The following is a 19,493-nucleotide window of genomic DNA, read 5'->3' as shown; positions in this document are numbered from 1 at the left end:
AGCTCGGAATGGCGGAGACAGTCGTTCGGGTCACCTTCTCATGCAGACTGGCCTGATTTCGCACTTCGAACCTCTGTGGGAGCCGAAACTCAGCTACTCGTAGAAATTCGCACTCCTCCAGATTTTCTGATCGAGTTCCCCCATCTAAAACGGCAAACAAGAATGCACGGGGTGGGGAAGTGTGTGCACAGGTGCGTCTCTTAGTGAACGTTCAAAAGTGCGTTATACCGGGGGAATTGTTTGCAGAAATGTGTACCTTTGGCAAAACGGTGTAAAACAGTGTGTGTTGTGCATTTTCATGGAAACTTTAATTCACGCACGCACGCACGCACGCAGGCTTTATTACATTTGTATCCTGGCTTTTTTCCTCTTGCAGGGAGCCCAGGGCGCCTTGCCTGGTCCTCCTGGTCTCCCCTTTATCCTCACAACAACCCTGTGAGGTAGGCAAGGCTGAGAGTCAGTGACTGGCCCGGAGTCGCCTGGTGAACTTTGTGGCCAAGTAAGGATTAGCTCCCAGATCTCCTGAGTCCCAGTCCAACACTCTAACCACTCCACCACAGTGGCTCTCTGAAGATGTGAAAATGGAACAAAATGAAGCGAAGATCAGGAAAATGAGAATCGGAGAGACCCCATAATGGAAAAATCTCTGCTTGCTTGCTTGCTTGCTTGCTTGCTTGCTTGCTTGCTTTCTTTCTTTCTTTCTTTCTTTCTTTCTTTCTTTCTTTCTTTCTTTCTTTCTTTCTTCCTTCCTTCCTTCCTTCCTTCCTTCCTTCCTTCCTTTCTTTCTCTTCCTTCCTTCCTTCCTTCCTTCCTTCCTTCCTTCCCTCCCTCCCTCCCTCCCTCCCTCCCTCTTCCTTCTGCCCCATGGACATTGGAGCCACCACCCCCACTGGATATTAAATAGTGCTGAGGACAAGATGGAGCCCTGCGGGCCTCCCTTGGCCAGCCTCCCCCAACTTGTTCCCTGCATGTATTTTAGACTACAATTCCCATCAGTCCCAGCCAACAGGAACCCTAGGACTCATAATGGACCACTGTCATAATGATGGGCACAGTGTTTGTAAAATGGGTCCGGGAAGACGGAGACATCCAGTGGTGATGGCAGCGGTGGTGGTGGGAGGTCCGTCTTCCACTTTTCCATACTGGTTTCAGTCAGGCTTCCTCGCCATACAGGTAGTGTTTACGGAGGTAGGCCGCAGGCATCCGATTTCCACCCACTTCGCCACTGAAAAAAGCCAAACCAAACCCCAAGGCAGATGGAGAAACAGGAATGCTGTCCTCTCTGCTTCTGAACGCTGCTGCTGTCGGAGTGCCTAAAGGAGCAGGGGCCCTTTGCGATCTGTTTTCCCTCTGACGGGGTTTCTCCCCCTCCCCTGTTTTTCAATAGCAATAAAACAAGAGCATTTTCCATTTATCTGCAATAGCAATCAAGGGGAAAACAGATGAACAATCAGGTTTAATGGCGAATACCAAAGACTTGGCGCGTGTCTTCTATGGCACAGCAGTAAATGTCAGAGTTTTTGTTCCTGGTGCGTAGCTGGGGATGAATCTTGCTGTGAGATTATTGTTAACGATTCGTTGTGCGGTGGAGCCCACAGTGTCTGTTTCAGGGCTGAGGCAGACCTGGTCTGGATGATGGATGCCGGGGGGAGAGGGCGAAGGCGGGGAAGGCCGGGGAAAGCCGGAGCACTCCTTCTCCAGTCCCAAGACTCCTCCGATGCAAATCACGCCCGCTTGCCCCTGCTTTCCAGATGTTCAGCAGAAACTGCTGCGGAATGAATGGCTGGTTCAGCCCACAAACAGTGTCAGTGTTCTACACCCCAATCCTTAAAGCAAGGCTCCCTGAGAAGATAGAGGCAGTTTCGATGTGTCCTGATCCATTTGGCAGGTTTCCTCTGCGCAGCCATGCCACATTTCCCTGTAATGTGAATTTGCCAGGAACTGAAGTTACTCATCTTTTTAGTGTCAGCTAAAACCACCCTGCTAATCCAAGCCATTTAAGGCATAATAATAATAATAATAGGAATATGGACATGCTTATTATTTTAACTGCCATTTAGTACGGCTGTTCTGTTATATTTTTGATGTCAGGGTGTAGTATTTTAAGCTGATGTTAAAACATATCGTTCTATCATCGTAAAATGGATTGTGAGCATCCTTGATGGCCAATTTTAGTGGAAAGGCAGGATACCAAATTTAAAAAAAATCAAAGTAACTTACTAACTAAATTTTTAATGGAGTGGTAAAATACAGGTTGTTTGACAACCACCCAGTGGAGTCAGAGACAGTGTGGCATAGCGGTTAGTGTGTCAGAGTAGGACTGGGAGGAACTGAGTTCAAATCCTCACTTGGTCATGAAGCTCACTTGGGTGACCTTCTGTCAGTCACTTACCCTTTCAGCCCATCCTACCTCGTAGGGCTGTTGGCTGCATAAAAGGGGGCTGGGCATACCACCCCACATTCCTCGGAGGAGGACTAGAATAAAAATCTAGGTTCTTTTGCATGTGTTTGCGTGTGTGTGTAGAAATAATTTATGTCCTGGATCTCTCTTCCTTTGGTTCCTTAGGAATTCCCGGGATGTTAAACTCCGTTCCTAGTTAGGTTCGAAATGCCTGGGGCATGCACACTGCCCCCACCGCTTTCTCTGTACGGTGCCCAAACAGCCTGCAGGGTGTGGAGTCCAGAGAGACGCTTTGTAGCAGTGCAGTGCCTGAGTGCCTGGGCAGTGGTTCTGTCAGAACAGCATTCCCCCCTCCCCAGCAAGCCCCAAATTGCTGCAGCATTATCATCCCGTTTGATAAACAGAACGTAGACGTAAATTAACATCCTGAGATCCCACCCTTGCAACAGGAGTCCGGGCCAATGTATCCATGATGGCTCCTTTCTTTGCATTTTTCCCTCTCTTTCTTCCCTCTTTCTCTGCATCTCTCTCTCTCTCTCTTCTCTCTCTCTCTGTCTACCCACCCACCCACCTCCATCTCTCTCTCTTCCCCCCTTTTCTCTGCATAAATATCTATCTACACAGGTTCTTTTGGGGCTGTTATGTTTTTGCCATTATTAATGCTCACCGTTGCTCTATAATGATGTTTGCTTTGGGAGATGCTAATAATGTCACTGAATCGCTCAAGTCTCGGGTGCTGTGGTGTGTCACTGGCTTTTTCCCCCGTTTCTTGTTCCAGCATTGCCTGGAGAACAAATTCAGCAAGCCCTGGATTTTAAAGGAATGGGGGGAGGAAAAAGCAGATGGTTTGAGCACAAAAAATGCAGCGGGAAGACAGCTGCATGATGCAGTTGCTGGGTCAAAATTATCAGGCCTTTCCAAGAAGGAGGTTGTCAGCCCTCCACCCCATCCTTCTGCACCATGGAAGTGCAGCATAATGGGGCTCCAGGCAAAAAGAACTGAACAGTGATCCCGTCCCTCATGAATATAAATGGCTTAAAGGGATGTGTGTGTACTTTTCAACAAGGCCAAAAATGTTTGCAAAACCCAAACCAGCTTTTTGGCTGAGTCTTGGTAGGGTGACTAGTCTTGAAGTTCCACCTGGCTCCATCCCTGATGGAAGGTGGAAAAGCCTGGTGATTGGTGCTTATCATGATTGGTAGGGAGGAAGTGTGCATACATATACTGGGAGAGAGTTTCAGGCATAAGGGTCAGCAGCAAAGCAGAATGGTGGGAGTCACTGAGGGTAGCTGGATTCTATGCAGATGGAATGGTTGGTGATTGGTGCTTATCATGAATGAGAGGGAGAGAGTAGGCATAGGTGTTCTGTCAGAGAATTCCAGGCATAAAGGGCAGCAAGGCAGAATGGGCAAAGTCCTTGAAGAGGGCAGGGTTATATGAACATTTAGTGGTTGATGCTTTGTGCTCGTGATGACAGGTGTTTGGGGCTTATGGTGATTTGTGTGTGTGTGGTAGTGCATACCAGAAACAGTGACTTATTTTCTGCATGCTGGGTCGCAGTGCTTTGATTTCGTTCTGCACCTGTTGTTGACAGCAGGGTGGGGGTTGTGTGTGTGTGTGTGTGTGTGGGGGGGGGGAATGGGATATGTCTGGGTGAAGATGTTTTCTTGCAATCCTGCAGGTGTAGGCACAGAGCAAAAGGAAACCGATGTTGAAGCAGAGATGGCGTTCTGCTCACTCGAACAGGAACAAATTGATTTCCTGATACTTGCAAATGGAGTGCGAGCAGCCTGGGGGTGAGCCTTGGGGGTGGGAGGTTGCAGAAGGGGAGCTGTGTTCCTTTGAAAAGCCGGGCTGTTGGTACTCAGTCTCTTCTTCTCCCTTCTGTAAGCAGAGCCTGGCTCAGAGAGGCACTCCCTTGCAGCAGTGAACGTTTCTGGGAGGCATTCCAAGCAAAGGATTAGGAAGGAGAGCCAGTGTGGTGTAGTGTTGGAGTGTTGGCCTGGGACTAGAGAGACCCGGGTTCTAGTCCCCACTCGGCCATGAAGCTCCCTGGGTGACTTTGGGCCAGTCACCAACTCTCAGCCTAACCTACCTCACAGGGTTGTTGTGAGAATAAAATGGAGATGAGGTAGGCCATGTGAGCTGCCTTGAGTTCCTTGCAAGGGGAAAAATGGTGGGATATAATAATAATAGTAGTAGTAGTGGTAGTAGTAGTAGTGGTAGTAGTAGTTCAAAACCTCTGAGCCCCATCTGCTTTGCATGGAGTTGCAATTGGTGCAGTTATCCATAGGGAAGAGTGGGAATTTTGTTTCAGTTCAGTTTTGTCGCTAAAAGCAGATACTGGCTGGGTTGGTGGTCTTGGAAGGGGCTGTCACCCATGTGCCAGCTTCCTTTTGCCAGGGCATCTTCTCCAATACCGATTCTGCCCTCAGGTTGAAAGAGGTTTGACACCCCTGCCTTGTACAAATATCTCCGCACCCGGAGAGGCTATAGCCTCAGCAGGGAAGATATACAGGCATTTCTTCTCCTTGTACGCTTTCCCCACTACCACCAGCTAGCATCAGTTCTGAGGGGTGCCTCATTTGGACTGGGGCCACAGCATGGGGCCGGTGGGGGAAAGGGTTAACCCTTTCTTCTCAAACCCTGTGGCCTGAATCCAGGTTGCCCCACATCTGCCGTTAGCAACAGCAGCAACAGCACAGAAGCCCTGCAGCCCTGCATCTCCGGCCCTGAGGCATTTACCTCTTGCCATGGCCCTGGGCTCTGCAGGTCCTTGACAGAACCTCCTGGACCCCACTAACCAAGACCATAGGAAGCCTGGAGAGAAGCCACCCTTCGGAGACAGAGTGGATAGAAGCCACCATTCGGCTGGGCCCCGTGAGGCCTGTGTTCCCCAAGTTCTGCTCCTGAGGACAAGACCCCGGCTCAAGCCCTTCCAGGGTCCGGGCCTCCACTGATGTCCCAGGACGGGAAAGATGTCGGTTGGCAGATGCTGGCGCAGCACCTTTCCCGTCTGGCTCCTTGCTCTAGATGCCTTGGCTGCCTTGGACAGCCCCCTCTTGCTTCGGCAATGAGCCCGGGGTCCTAGCTCCAGCACCAGGCTTCCCCCTTAGCTTGTAATAGTTTATTATGGGCACAAGACTATCCCTCTTAGCTGGATAGTTCCACCAGTTCCCTTACTGGCTTGCAACTCCAGGCCCACCTTTTCCTGTGCTTCTTGGGAATGAGAAAGAAGAAGCTTGAAATAGACATCAAGGGCAATCTATTGCATTGTTAGTGATTAAAATTACCATAAAGTCGTGTCATGCCTTCCTTTCTGCTAGGAATTGTTCATTACCCAACTTTTCAGGAGGATTGATGGGGGTGGGGGGAAGCCAAATCCTAGTGACTCAGAGGCTTGGTGAGGGCAGAAGGTTCGGCAGAATGAATGGGGCGCAGTAGCCATGGAGGAATCTATGAACATCTTTCCATCACCACTGAGTAATCATAGCTAACCTCTACAAGTCTGAGGTTTTTTGAGGTGGGGGCAGGAATTTCTAGTCAGATGGGGAATGCTGAGCACTGGCACCTCCCCCACCCCAAAATCGAAGTCAGCTGTATCCCAAGGCTGTCCTGCCAGGCCGGTGCTGTTTATAGAGCGACTAACTCAGCCTTTCAGCGTCAGCAAAGGCTGTGCTGTGCTCAGATTGCCGTGGGCGGGGGCTTTGTCAAACATGTTTTTAATTGGGTTGTAAGGCCCCAATAGCAAAGCCGGAACATCATTAAAAGCGGGATGCTGTACTGATAGTCCTTAAAGTCTCTGCACTAACCAAAAATAAATTTTTGGAGATGGACGCATGAGACAACGGCTTATTAAATTGCTAATTGGAGCCATATAGGGCATTTTCGGGAGCAGATTTGAGATCCTTCGTGGGCTTGGGAGAGCTGGTGTTTAAGAGCTGGTGTGAGAAGCAAGGCGGGGGCTGTTTAGGGTTGAGAGTGAACCTGCAGATAGTTTGTGCATCTGTGTGGATATGTTCATTTGGCTGAACCCTCCCCCCTTGTAGGGCTCCCCCCCCCCGGGAGGGACAAAATGCACCTGAGAACAGCGTGGTATTATCATGTAGTCTTGTCCCCAGGGTCATTTGTCCCTCCCAGGAACGTGGCAAGGAGGTTACAGAGAGCCATTGCTATGAGTGTGGTGGTAAGCCTTTTGTGAAAGAGCAGAAAAAGGGGGTCTCAGCCACCTTATAAGCTATGGTAACCCCCCCCAAAATGTCTGAAAAATGAATCCGTCCCCTGAAAGGAGCCCCGCCCCCCACATTTGTGTGGGGATAAATTGTCCCACGGAAGTGAAAGTGTTAGGAAGGCGCTAGTCCAACTAATCCTGGAGCAAGCGGCTGCTGGTTGTGGATGATAGGTGTTCTAGTCCTGACACATCTGGAGGGTGCAATTTTACCTTGTTATGGCCGCTGCGTGAGGAGATGATCTTTTCTCTAGTATTAATAACTAAAGATTTTTTTTATTATTTTTTATAAAGGGCATTGATGGCTGGTGACTACGGGATGGAACCTACTCCCTGAGTTGGGGGGGCTGAAATGAAGGACTTTGGCAGTTTGAATGTAGCTGATGAAGTAGACAGAAATCTGCCTTTCTTGGAGCTGGCTTGCAAGAAGCAGCCTAGCAGGGCTGCAGCCGGTTTGCTTTTGGGGGAACTGTTGCTGCTTTAAAAGACTAGTGCGGTCCAGCTGCGTGTTTACCTGCCATCCAGCTTGTATATTTGTAAGTGGACACACATTGCAACAGCTGTGGAAGCCTGTCTCTCCTCACAAGGGAGTTGGCCCTGCAGAAGGAGGTCCACCCACCTGCCACAAATCTCCCCCTCACCACAAATTCCTACTGCAATATGCTGTATAGGTCTCCTCCCCAATTTTTCTTTCCTCACTCTTTCTCTCGCAACCTCCTTTCTGCTCACTTCCCCTGCATGGGCACCCTGGCTCTTTCTGGAAGGAGATTAATGACGTTTAGGATGTGTCAAGGTAAACAAGGAAAAGAAAAAAAGAGGGGAAAAGACCAGGAAAGGAAAAACCCAGCAGTCCCTCGTCGTTGGCATTAGCCACTGGAGTAGCATCAGCCAGCCTGTTCAATATTTAAGAAAGCTGCATTGCAGGTCTGGGGAAGCAAAGGAAGCGGCTGGTAGTTCAGACTCTGGGAGCGTCCGCCTTAACAACGCAGAGCCGCGGCTCCACAGCCGCAGTTCAGCGTGTGACGCCCCTGCCCCTGCCCCCCTCGAGGCTTGGGCCGGTGAAGATGCAGGCCGGGATTCGGGTGTTGCGCAGGTGCAAAGTCAGAATGCAGCAGCGTTTCAGCCTAATTTCGCCATGGCAGGTGATGCTTGCATTGCCAGTGAATTTGCGTAGAAGGAAAAAGTTTGAGAGCCGAGCCAGAGTCGAAAAGAGCCTTTGTCCCACATCACTCTGAAAACACAAAGGGCTCTCCGCTTCCAGGAACGGGGAAGCAGCCTTCTTCAAGGAATACTAGAGATTTTTGACAGCATGAACCTGCCTTTTATGGAGTCAAACCACCAGCCCCACTGGCTCAGTACTGTACCATCTACACCAGCCTCCCCCAGCCTGGGGCCCTCAGATGTGTTGACTGGGGGATTCTGGGAGTTGTAGTCCAATACATCTGGTGGGCCCAGGCTGAGGGAGGCTGAGCTACATCAGCCAGCTAGATCACCAGTTGGAGCCCAACTCCCTTCTCCCTACAGCCAGTGGCCAAGCTCTCTGGAGAGTTGGAACCCTCCAGATGCCTGGGACCACAGTTCCCATAGTACCCAGCCAATGGCCATGCTGGCTGCAGATGATGGCAGTCGGAGCCCTCCGGTTGTCTGGGACCCCAACTCCCATCACCGCCAGCCATTGACCATGCTGGTTTGGGATGATGGGAATTGGCACCCTCCAAATGTCTGAGATCACAGCTTCCATCCTCCCCAGCCAATGGCCACAGTCCAGATGTGCTGGACCATAATTTCCAGCATCATCAGCCAATGGCGACACCAATGGCCATGCTGGCTGGGGATTATGAGATTTGTAGTCCAGTGCAGCTGGAGGGGTCCAGGCTGGGGGAAGGCTGCCCAAACAGATTAATACAGGAGGGCTTACCACAGAGTAAGTGATCCTCCACTAGCAGACAGAATAGAGCGCTGTGCATTGCACAGCGGTGGGGGGAAGCTGACCCCTTCCTACAAAGGATATGTCCAACAGCTGGAGATGAGATTTAGGGTGGGCTGGATTCGGCTTCTGCAATCTGCTACCTTGTGTCGGGAACAAATTGAGCGCATGGAGATATCTGGCAGCTCAGATTCGGAATCAGAATGGGAACAGCCAGAGCAGAGGGAGGCCCCTTCCCCGTCGAGCCCAGGTACGGCAAGACTGTCTTCCCAAGACCCTGACGCACCGATGGCCCAGCCTGAACGGCTCCCCCACTCCTGCCCCACGAGAACTCAAGTTTCGGAGGAGGAGGGCGAGAGGCGTGACTTGGGGGAGACCAGGGTCCCTCGCAGAGCGAAGCGGGAAAAGTGAGGGGCGGGGCTCTGCCGCTCCCCCAGCCTGGCCACTCGTGGAAGCCAGCGCAGGAGGGCGCCGCCCTGGGGGGGGGGCGTCCCGGCGAAGCAAGTCTGGCCACGAAGTTCTTGCCTGGACTGCTGGCAACTTCTCTATCTTCCTCTTTGTCTGCTCTATTGATATTGGTAGATGTGTGCATCAGCTGGTTCTGTGCAGTCTGAGAGTCTCCTAGAATCTGCATTTGTAGAGAAGTGAGTCCTTGACCAATAAGGTGGGGATAGCCGGAAGTCTGGAGTTTCCTGGAGTGTGTGGATTGCAAAGGGAGAGGAGGCGGGAACGTGGCGCCTTGCATGACGGGCTTGAGGACTGGGTCCGTCTCCCGTTCCTGCCTTTGTCAGCTGGTGGCTGTTGCCAGCTCAGGGAGCCCCAGTGCCAGGGGCAGGGTGGGACACCGGGGCAGCGTGCTTTCTGCTGCCCCGGCCTGTCCCTCTCCGGGCTACTGCGGAGGCGGCCTCCCGCTTGCGGCACTGCATCAGCATCTCTCCTCCAGAGCTGCAGAAAGCAGCCAAGAGCCTCTTGCTTCCTCCCTCCAGGGACTGGGGGGAATCTAGCAAGCAAAAGCGAAACCATCCCTCCCTTTGGCAATGTTTTCCACATGCCCGGAATGAGATATTAGAGAAAACCCGGCCGCTTTGCTCCAACGATCAGAGCACGACTTCTTGGGTTGCTGCTCAGACAGACCAGAGTTCCTTCACAGCGGTACAGTGAGCGGTGCTGTCTGGGATACGGAGCGCAGAAGTGGCCCGCTCCTCACGCTTGGCAGAGGCACAGAACTCATGGGGGGGGGGCGATCCAGCCCCCCTGAAAGCCTTCTGCACTCCTGGCCTAAAGGGGCCATGGAATGCGACTCTGATCACCCTCGCTGGCCAAGTTGCAGGCTGGAGCCAGGCGTGCGCGTGCCCGGTTTGGTAGAACTGTAGGGTTTTTTCTCCTCTCCCTTCAGGAGCAGCAGAAGCAGGGGCCAGATGTCAGGGTGCCAGTGCACCAGGCCTGGGTGCTTGCTGCTGCATCCGCATAAGAAGTGCCTGTTCAGCCTGTGGACTCATGACGAAGAAACCGGTCTGAGGTCTCCAGTGTTTCCTTCTCCAAAGAACGTTCATTCTGTTGAAGGTTGCATGGAGCTTTGGCCCAACTGGGGAAGCGGGGAGCACAATACCGCAGGTGCCAGTAGCGTTCTCGGGTGCTGAGTTACGATGGCTATGGAACCCAAGCGGGATGACTAAGAAATAAAAGGGAGGTATCAGCAGCCCTGGGGGCCGCGGTGGCTTAGTGGTTAAGATGCTGAATTGCAGACCGGAAGGTCAGCAGGACAGCAGTTCGAGACCCGAGTGCCGCATGACGGAGTGAGCTCCCGTCTTCAGTCCCAGCTCCTGCCAACCTAGCAGTTCGAAAGCAAGAAATTGCAAGTAGATAAACAGGTACCGCCTCGGCGGGAAAGGTAACAGCGTTCTGTGCGCCTCGGTGTTCAGTCATGCCGGCCACATGACCACGGAAGCGTCTTCGGACAGCGCTGGCTCTCCGGCTTAGAAACGGGGATGAGCACCGCACCCTAGAGTCGGACACGACTGGTTGGGGACACCTTTACCTTTTTATCAGCAGCCCTGGGGAAGCCTCCAGGTTTGCAGAAGTACAAGAAGCTTTAGGGCAGGGGCGTCGAACCGCTTTCAGCCCAAGGACTGAATTGAATATCAGAGAGCTTCAGCTATTGGGCGGTATAGAAATGTAATAAATAGATAAATAAACAAACAAACAAATAAATATTGGAGAAGTTCTCCAACGGCTACACAATGCAGTGTCTTGTGCGTGTGCGTGTTGCACTCCACTCTGCCGTGTTTTGTTACAGATACCACTTGTCGTTACCCTCGCACTGCAGGGTTACACTTTGGTTCGGCTCCTCAGCTCTAAGCTTCTGCACCTGCTTTCGCAGCCAGGTTTCATCCAACACATGGAAGAATATAGTCTCTTCTAACCCTTCGTTCCACCTGGATGGACATTTCTGAATTGCAGAGCGCTGTAGCTCCACAGTAGCACAGCTGCTTCACATGCAGAAGATTGCGCATTTATCCGCTGGTGTCTCCAGTGAAAAGGAGCTTGGGTTGCGGGACTGGGAAACCCCCCTCTCTGCTAGAGACCTAAGAACATCGTAACATAAGATAAGCCTTGCTGGATCAGACCAAAGTCCAGGGTTCTGTCCACACAGTGGCCAACCAGATGCCTCTGGGAAGCCCACAAGGAGGACGGGAGAGCAACAGCACCCTGTTCCCCAGCATACTGCCTCTGATACTGGAGGGAACCTATAGCCATCAGGACTAGTAGTCCATGATAGCCTTCTCTGCCATGAATTTGCCTAATCCCTTTTGAAAGCCATCCAAATTGGCAACCATCACTACAACTTGTGGTAGCAAATTCCATAGGTTAATGTCATGCTGTGTGATGAAGTCCTTCCTTTTATCTGTCCTGAGTCTCCCACGATTCCACTTCATGGGAGGACCGCATTGGGCTCTAGGACTACACGAGACAGGGAGAAAAATGTCACCCTTGTCCCTTTCTCCACACCATACATGCTTTTATGCCCCTCGTTTGTCTTCTTTTTGTCTTTCAGGCAGCCTCAACTTTTGGCCATGACAGACACAGTGATTGGAAACAGCAGCAGTCAGTGGGTGTATCAGAATGACAGACAGATGGCCCTGCGAGGCGGGTAAGGCAGCCCCTGGGCCTTTCTCCTTCCCTAGGCCCATTCATATAACATTTCCACAGCTCTGCATCTGCATTGTGTGATTGCAAAGGATTTAGAAACCCTGAAGAATGTGTTACTGGGTGCAGAATGTGTCTTCCAGAGACTCACTGCTTTCATTTTGAAAAGAAGGCCATGTTTCTAGTCCTTAAGGTTGCAAATATGTCTTTGAAAGCCTGTGGTCAGTGTCAGAAGCCAGAGGAGGTAGTTGAACAAGTTTTCCGGTGGGCTGAAGGTGGTTGGGGGAGGAAGAGATCCTTCTATGCTTCACAGAGCTTTCTTGCCCCCTTCTGGAAAAACAAGCCAGAATAAATTGTGCAGTAGTAGAAATGGCAGAATAAGGTTTATGGAAAACAAGGGAACATAGATGATTTGGCTTAGTTTGCATCATTGATACAGGCTGCAGAATTAAGCCCTTGAAGGAATGGAACCAATGACCCAGAGGGCTGGTGGTCGCTCCTTCTCTGGAGATCTTGAAGCAGACAGAGGACAGTCATCTGTCTGGCCAGAGGGCTCCGTGCTGAGCAGGAGAATCATAGAATCATAGAATAGTAGGGCTGGAAGGGGCCTACAAGGCCATCAAGTCCAACCCCCTGCTCCATGCAGGAATCCAGGTCAGAGCAGCCCTGACAGGTGGCTGTCCAGCCTCGTCTTGAAGGCCTCCAGTGTGGGAGAGCCCACCACCTCCCCAGGGAATTGGTTCCATGGTCGTATTGCTCTAATAGTCAGGAGACTTTTCCTGATGTCCAGCCAGAATCTGACTTCCTGTAACTTGAGCCCATGATTCCGTGTCCTGCACTCTGGGATGATGGAGAAGAGATGCTGGCCTTCCTCTCTGTGACAGCCTTTCAAGTACTGGAAGAGCGCTATCATGTCTCCCCTCAGTCTTCTCTTCTCAAGGCTAAAAGTGCCCAGTTCTTTCAGTCTCTCCTCACAGGGCTTTGTTTCCAGCCCCCCGTTAATCTCCGCTGCCCTCCTCTGAACCCCCTCCAGCTTGTCTGCATCCTTCTTAAAGTGTGGTGCCCAGAACTGGACACAGTACTCCAGATGAGGCCTAGCCAGTGCTGAGTAGAGGGGAACTAGTACTTCCCGGGATTTGGAAGCGATGCTTCTATGAATGCAGCCCAAAAGAGCCTTTGCCCAGAAGGGAGCGCCACTAGGAGCAGCTAAGAAATCCAGTTAACAGTGTACTGGAGCAAGGATGTAGGCTAGCAGGGGGCAGAAGGCCAGGGAAGCCCACGGAGAAGCCGGGACCCTTGGAGGGACGCAGATGGGCAGGGAGAAAAGGAGAACGGGCAGGGGCTCTGAGAGCAAGGCTGGGCGGTGTCCCGTTCCAGCCTCCCATTCCAAGCAAGGCGGGGGCGCCGTCCAGCAGCGAGAGCACCCAGAAGGTGGCTTGGCTAGGAGCAGGTCTGCAGGGGCCACCACACCAGCAGCCTCTGGGCACCAGCTGAGGGTTCCTATACTCAGCTTGGATGTCCCACCCTCCTTACTGTACTAGCAGGGCTCTGGTCCTGACTGTACTTACGGCCTTGGATCCTGCTCCTGAATAGGACTCTGGCGCTGGATGCTTTATACTGCCAAGTGAGTGCCACGCCATCAGGACTGAGCCTCATTTTGAGTTCACTGCTGAGACCGGGGGGGTGTTTGTGGGGGGTCTGGATATGGGTGTGTGCGAGTCCAGATGGGGGCACATTGCATCTTACGATTCTGCCAGCAACCTGGCTGGGGTATTGCCCTGGGGCATGGTTGTGGGGGGGTTCCCTCTGTGTGCCTTGTCTCCCCTTGGTCCTGGTTCATGGAGGTCCTGACAACAACTTGGGCTCCATCCTCCTGAACACGAAGTTTATCTTCAGTGCACTGGCAAAGGCCAATGTAACTCTGGGAATCTTTCTTGGAACATGCTCAAATTTGTCCCGAGCACCTATGCAACCAGCCATGCCCAGCGTAATTGAATTTTGCCTGTTAGTTCTAGCCCTTAAGCCGCCGTCTATCTCAAGTCAAGCCTCCAATTTAGTGGTGGAATTAAATTCAAATAATTTAAATAATTTATGCATCTATTTCCCCGCAAGAAGTGTTCGCCTCTTATCAAATGCCTAGATGCCACGAGCTGCTAATGGCCTGGAGAGAGAGTCCATTAGATATTAAATTGTTTGTAGATCGCTGTCGGAGGGTACGGAGCAGAGGAGATGATGCTTTTTTGGCAATAGCATCTTGATGGTGCTAGTTGGCCATAGATGGATGCTGAGCTGAATGTGCTGGTTTAATTGGAGTCCCAGAGCTGCAGTCCAGCAAAAAGCGATCTGTGCGGGAGGCAGAGTTCAGCTCACAGATCCTCCGCCTGCATGCTTCTGGGTGCAAAGGGCTTGCCGGGTGTGTATCTCTCTGCTGTGGTTTCCAAAGAGAGAGGATGGCATAGTGGTTAGAGTGTTGGACCAGGGCTTGGGAGATGTGGGTTCTAGTCCCCATTCAGGCATAGAATCATAGGGTTGGAAGGGGCCTACAAGACCATCAAGTCCAACCCCCTGCTCATTGCAGGAAGCCTGATTCCCAGGCAGAATCCCATCCAAGTACTAACTGGGGCTGACCCTGCTTAGCTTCCAAGATCATAGTTGCTCCTCGCCACAGATGTCACTTGGGCTCACATGAAGCTTGATGGGTGAGTTTGGGCCAGTCATTGACTCTCTGCTTAACCTACCTCACAGGGCTGTTGTGAGGATAAAATGGAGAGGAGGAGAACCATTTGGGCTCCTTATAGCAAGATAGATAGGGACAGTCAAACAAACAAACAGCTATGGGATGGGGGGGGGGCTGTTGCCCCAGTCTTCTTGTTGATTTATGGGGGGAAAGTTTCATTTCAAAAAACAACAAGAACTTAACGGAGAAGCAGACCAACAAACAGGTGTAGCAGGGCACCATCTTAGAAGAGGGGCTCCATCATTTTGACCCAGGAGCGTCGATCCCTTGTGTGATTGGTCTGCTGTGCCTCTATCACTGGGCAGTGCCAGCACGTGGCAGAGGCCGCCTTAGAAGATGCATGCTCTTCTGCGTGTGACGGCATCCATCTTTTGAGACGGTGCCCACCAGCACTGTGTGATGATTCAGAGCTGGCCACCAGACCCCTGCACATGACATTGCACTTGTGAGGGCCACCTCCAGGTTCTTCTGGGCTCTGTGGAAAGAGACACCGCTACATTAACTTGCAACACATGTGGGGAACCCCTCATGTGCAGGCCACACGCGGCACACCGATGGCCACCTGTGCGGCCTGCAGAGACCTGTGGAGCCCCACCTGCTATTTCTCACAGCTGAGCTGATCAGTCTTTATCGGGGCTGCAGGGAACAGATCACTGTGTGGGTGGGAGAGCTTTAACCCCCCCCTCTCCGTGATCCCTGCAGGCAGAACAAGAGTTTCAGGAACAACCATCTCGATCAGGATTGCTGGGGGGGGGGGCAGGCGGGTTACTGCCTCTTCCCTACAAGCAGTACTGATTAGAATCACTGCGGTGAGGGGTGGGGAAGAGGTTTCAAACTCCTCCATGGATCCTGCTGGCGTAGGTGCGTGAGGGAGAGAGAAAGAGAAAGGGCGCGTGTGTGTTCTGGCTGCACCCGCCACGGCCCCACTAGCTGCCACGGCCCAGGGCCGAGCGCCATCGGGGACGGAGGTCATCAGCAGCAGTGGCTCTGAGGAGGCGCCCAGATCAGCCCCAGCCCTTCTAAGCGAAACGTCTGAAGTGTTTTTGAGATATATGTTGTCTCTGTGTGCGTCCTCCATTTATATGTTTTATGGAAATGGTTGTACATTTTGTTTCATGCATTTTTAATGTTTTCTCATCTCTGCAAACTGCCCAGAGACCTCCGGCTATGGGGCGGTATAGAAACGTTAATAATGTCGATGAGGAGGAGGATGGGGCCCTCTGCCTTGGATCCTGCACTCTGTTCACGTGACCCTAGGTGGTGCTGCCGCCCTCCAAGGAGCGGCCCTCCAACCCCTCTTGTGAGCAGCATTACCCCTGTGGAGTGCACCCCAGCCCCTTCCTTGCTCCTCCACCCCCACCCCTCCGGAGGCGTCAGGGGCACTTGGCCTTTGGCCGCGAGACAGGGCATTGGGGGCGGGGGGGCGGCCTGGCCGTAGGCGCCTGGTGGTGCTGGAGACCCTGCGGTGAGACCCGCCAGCACTTCTTGCTGCCGGATGGCTCTCCGTGGTCCTGAAATGGAAGCCAGCAGCACCCAGGGCCCTGTCTGTGGGCCTCCCTGTCCCGGGCCTGCTCCTGCCAGCTGCCTCCAGCCGTGCCCCTTTGCCTGGCCCTGGCCCACTCATGCGGCCCCCAAGGGCCTCATCAGGAGGCCTGTTGTGTTTTCCTTTTGTACAGAGGCTTCAAACATCACTCGTGGGACAGAAAACATTTTTCTTAAAGCACACTCTGCAGCACAGGCCCACTGATGGTTTGTGTGATACACTTACTGTAGCCACATTTGGGGAGGGGATCTCCCTTCCCCTTCCCTCCTCCCTTCCTCCCTTCCTCCCTTCCTCCCTTCCTTCCTTTCTGTCCTTCATTTGATTACAGTTCCTGTCCCACCATTCCTTTTTCCCCTTCTAGATTGCTATTTAATAGCTCAGAGTCATCACCTGATGAGAGCTAATGGCCCCATTTGCCCATAATGGTAAATGGCAACTGGTGAATCCAGGCTCACTATGAATGAGTCACATGCTGAGGCAAAAATTAATCAAATGGGTCTCCTCATCCCCCACCCTGATTTGTATTCAGTGAGCGGTGGGTGGGTGGGTGGGTTGTGTGTCTCCGCCTCGAGTGTTTCCTAATTCTGCCACCCTAGGCGAGTGCCTCTGCTCCCTACTGGGATGGGCCAATGTTGTGCCCAAACCAGGATTAGAACTTGGAACTCTCTGGTCTAAGCATTCTGTGTAGCACACAACACTGCCTCTTGGGTAGTGGAGCAGGGCAGCTTGCACTATCCTTTAAAACAAAAACCCTTGGAGGATGACTTGAGCCAGTGGAGGCTGGTGGATCCAATTTCAATGGAGTGGCGAATCTTTTCTGGGTTTATTTATTTATGTATTTATTTCTATACCACCCAACAGCTGAGGCTCTCTGGACCGTTCACAAAAATTAAAACTGCGGAGTGCAGCATAATCAATATAAAATATGATAGCTTAAAACCACAGTATAACAGTACGACCAGAATAAAACCCAGCAGCAGTGCAGAGATATAAAATACAGATTTAAAACACCAGAGCTGAAAGATTAGGAAGCTAAAATGCTAACATACTGGGAGAATAAAAAGGTCTTCACCTGGCGCTGGAAGGGTTTCAGGCAGAACCAGCCAAAACCCCAAGGGAACTATCCAAGGTACTGATCTCTAGCTGCAAAAATACATCAAGCACCTTGGATAGCTCCTTCAGAGTTCTGGCTGGTTCTGACTGAAACCCAGAATGGATGCACAGCCCCACCAAAACTGGAGCCATCCGCCTCGACTGACTTGAACTGGCTTTTGATTTTGGCCCCAAACTTCAGTCTCAGCCAGTTGCTGCCAGAGGCTTAATCGCTGCCCTGGAATCTCTTGGTGTGTTGCAATATTAACAAGTTGGGCCTACAACAGAATGTGACACCATGGAGTGCTCTGGTTCAGGGTTCCAGCCAGCCATGCTCTCTGCTGCAACACTCCATGCCATTCCATTCCTCCTCCCCTCTGGTTTTCTCCCCTCCCCCCTCCAACTTTCATGGGCATTTAGTGTGTCCTCCCCGTAGGGTTTTTCTTTCTCTAAAGTTGTTGTCGTTGCCGTACTTCTGCCACGTCTGCTGATACCTCCCTCTTGTGCATGGATGAAGCTGTTTTGGCTGAATAAGGGTCCACACTTGGGGAATGGAATTTGCTGTAAGTCTGTTTTGCTTGTTAATGTTTTTGCTCTTTGCAAAAAATGCTGAAGTAAAAGAATTGGCTTGGCAAAATGCCTCCCCGCCACCCACCGTAACCTTTGGCGCTGCTTGCGCGATTTCCTTGCGAGATGTCCACAATGCTTTCCTGATAATGAAGAAAGGTGCTGAGGGGGGCAGATTTTCAGAGCAGCCCCCCCCTTTAAACACCAGAAAGGGAGCTCGTCTTCTGCTGCACTGAGGTCTCTGCCTAGATTTCTCCAAAGAGACTCAGCTCGGCGGGGGGAAATGAAGGGAAGATGAGATCTTTTGAAAGCCCACCACAATTTGATGATTTGAGCAGCGGGGGAACAATTGGCACTATTTATACGCACTCTATTTAGCTCCCCGTCGCTGGGCCGGCTTTGTTCCTCGATCCAGCTGCAAATTTCTCCTTGTTTCCAACAGAATATAAATGTGCCCGGCAATTTCAGCTCTTGGAGCCCCTCTGTCCATAGACAATCTGCTCCATTGGGTGGGCGTAGATCTGTGAGGCGGCTGGTGAAGTGTCACAGGCTAATCCCCCTTAAGCATGGTATTGGCAAGCTCTTGTGATGGAGCTTTTTTCAGCTGTGGCAAGAACATTGTGGCAGAGGCATTGCAGGGTTTCTATCCGCGTCCCCTGCCCAGGCACCTCCAGCACTTTGAGACGCTGTGGGGTGGTGGCAGCAGCACTGGGGGCATGTTAGAGTTATGTGGGAACAAGTTTGAGATGGGGGCCCTCATGAAATCTACAAGCCCCACTGCTGACTCCCCACACTTTTAGCCAAATTGTGCCTCCCCCTAAATGCTCACAACATTCAATAATCTAAAACTTAACATTGAAAATCATAGCAGAGATAAGGAGTAATTTTATTAGTTTTAGCCCACATTGTTTTGATGCTAGGTGAAATAGTCTTTCATTGTTCCCAATAAAGAAAAGGGTTTCGATGTTTCCTGTCCTTTTTCATTCCAAGAAATTATTAAAAAGGCTCCACTTTTCTATAAACTATTTTTCCACTAATCTCCTTTCTTTAACTCCTATAATGTTGGTTAGCTTAACCGTAGTGATCACATTCCACACTGTAAGACATGAATCTTATGTTTGGTTTATCTTAGACTGTGTGTGTGTGTGTGTGTGTGTGTGTGTGTGTATGTTTTAATTTGCATGAAAATTCAGATGGATTTTTGTGTGTGTTGGAGATATCCACAATGGAATCAAATGAGTTTGGATTTCTATGAATTCGACCCATGGATTCCACAATGGACCAGCTTTTCCTGATTCACATGGATTTTGTGGACTTGTGGACTGGTTTTTTACTTTCTAGAATTTTACACAAATTTAGTCATAGAAAAATATGTAAAATAATAAACAACAGCCCCAAATGCACATTTTCCCTATAGGCTAAAGCACTAAAATGCATATTTGGGAGGGGGATTTGCGCATTTTGTGGGATTTGTACATTTTAATGCAGATTTGCACATATTAGGGAAATTGGAAAAAATCAATTTCCATCAGTGAGCGGATGACAGAATTAAAGGCACCTGACTATTCTCTAAATGCAGATGGAATGGATTTTACGAAGTCCGTACATCCCTAATGGCTGGATACACAGGGATTCAGAGCCAAATTTTTAAGAGCTAAGCAGTCAAAGCCGTGGGCTTTGACAAATCCGTCTGCTTTGGTTTCTCCTACATTCGAATGTTGTAAATCTCAAGTTCTTTCTGTCCTGAATCTAAAGAAGTTTAAACAAGAACTGAAACAAATTTTTCACTCATCTCTAGCTAAAGGTTGCCCATATGGGCTTTAACCAGAGGGGTCCCGACATCAGAGTTAA

At 51.0% G+C, this 19,493-nt stretch overlaps 1 protein-coding gene across 1 annotated transcript in view; it reads left to right on the top strand.

Moving 5' to 3' along the window:
* The first annotated feature begins 11,630 nt into the window (after positions 1-11,630).
* RPH3A (rabphilin 3A) overlaps positions 11,631-19,493 on the top strand; it is a 62,041-nt gene continuing 54,178 nt past the window's right edge. The window contains exon 1 of the mRNA XM_084820319.1: positions 11,631-11,707. Within this exon, the coding sequence (XP_084676445.1) occupies positions 11,631-11,707 (77 nt within the window). The remainder of the gene's footprint in view (positions 11,708-19,493) is intronic.

The sequence above is a fragment of the Heloderma suspectum genome, chromosome 13 (assembly GCF_057233095.1).
Source record: "Heloderma suspectum isolate Gila_16-S chromosome 13, 16-S_ref, whole genome shotgun sequence".
Classification (NCBI taxonomy): Eukaryota; Metazoa; Chordata; class Lepidosauria; order Squamata; family Helodermatidae; genus Heloderma; species Heloderma suspectum.
Note: the sequence above shows the minus strand (reverse complement) of the source record. Positions and strands in the feature narration are given on the sequence as shown.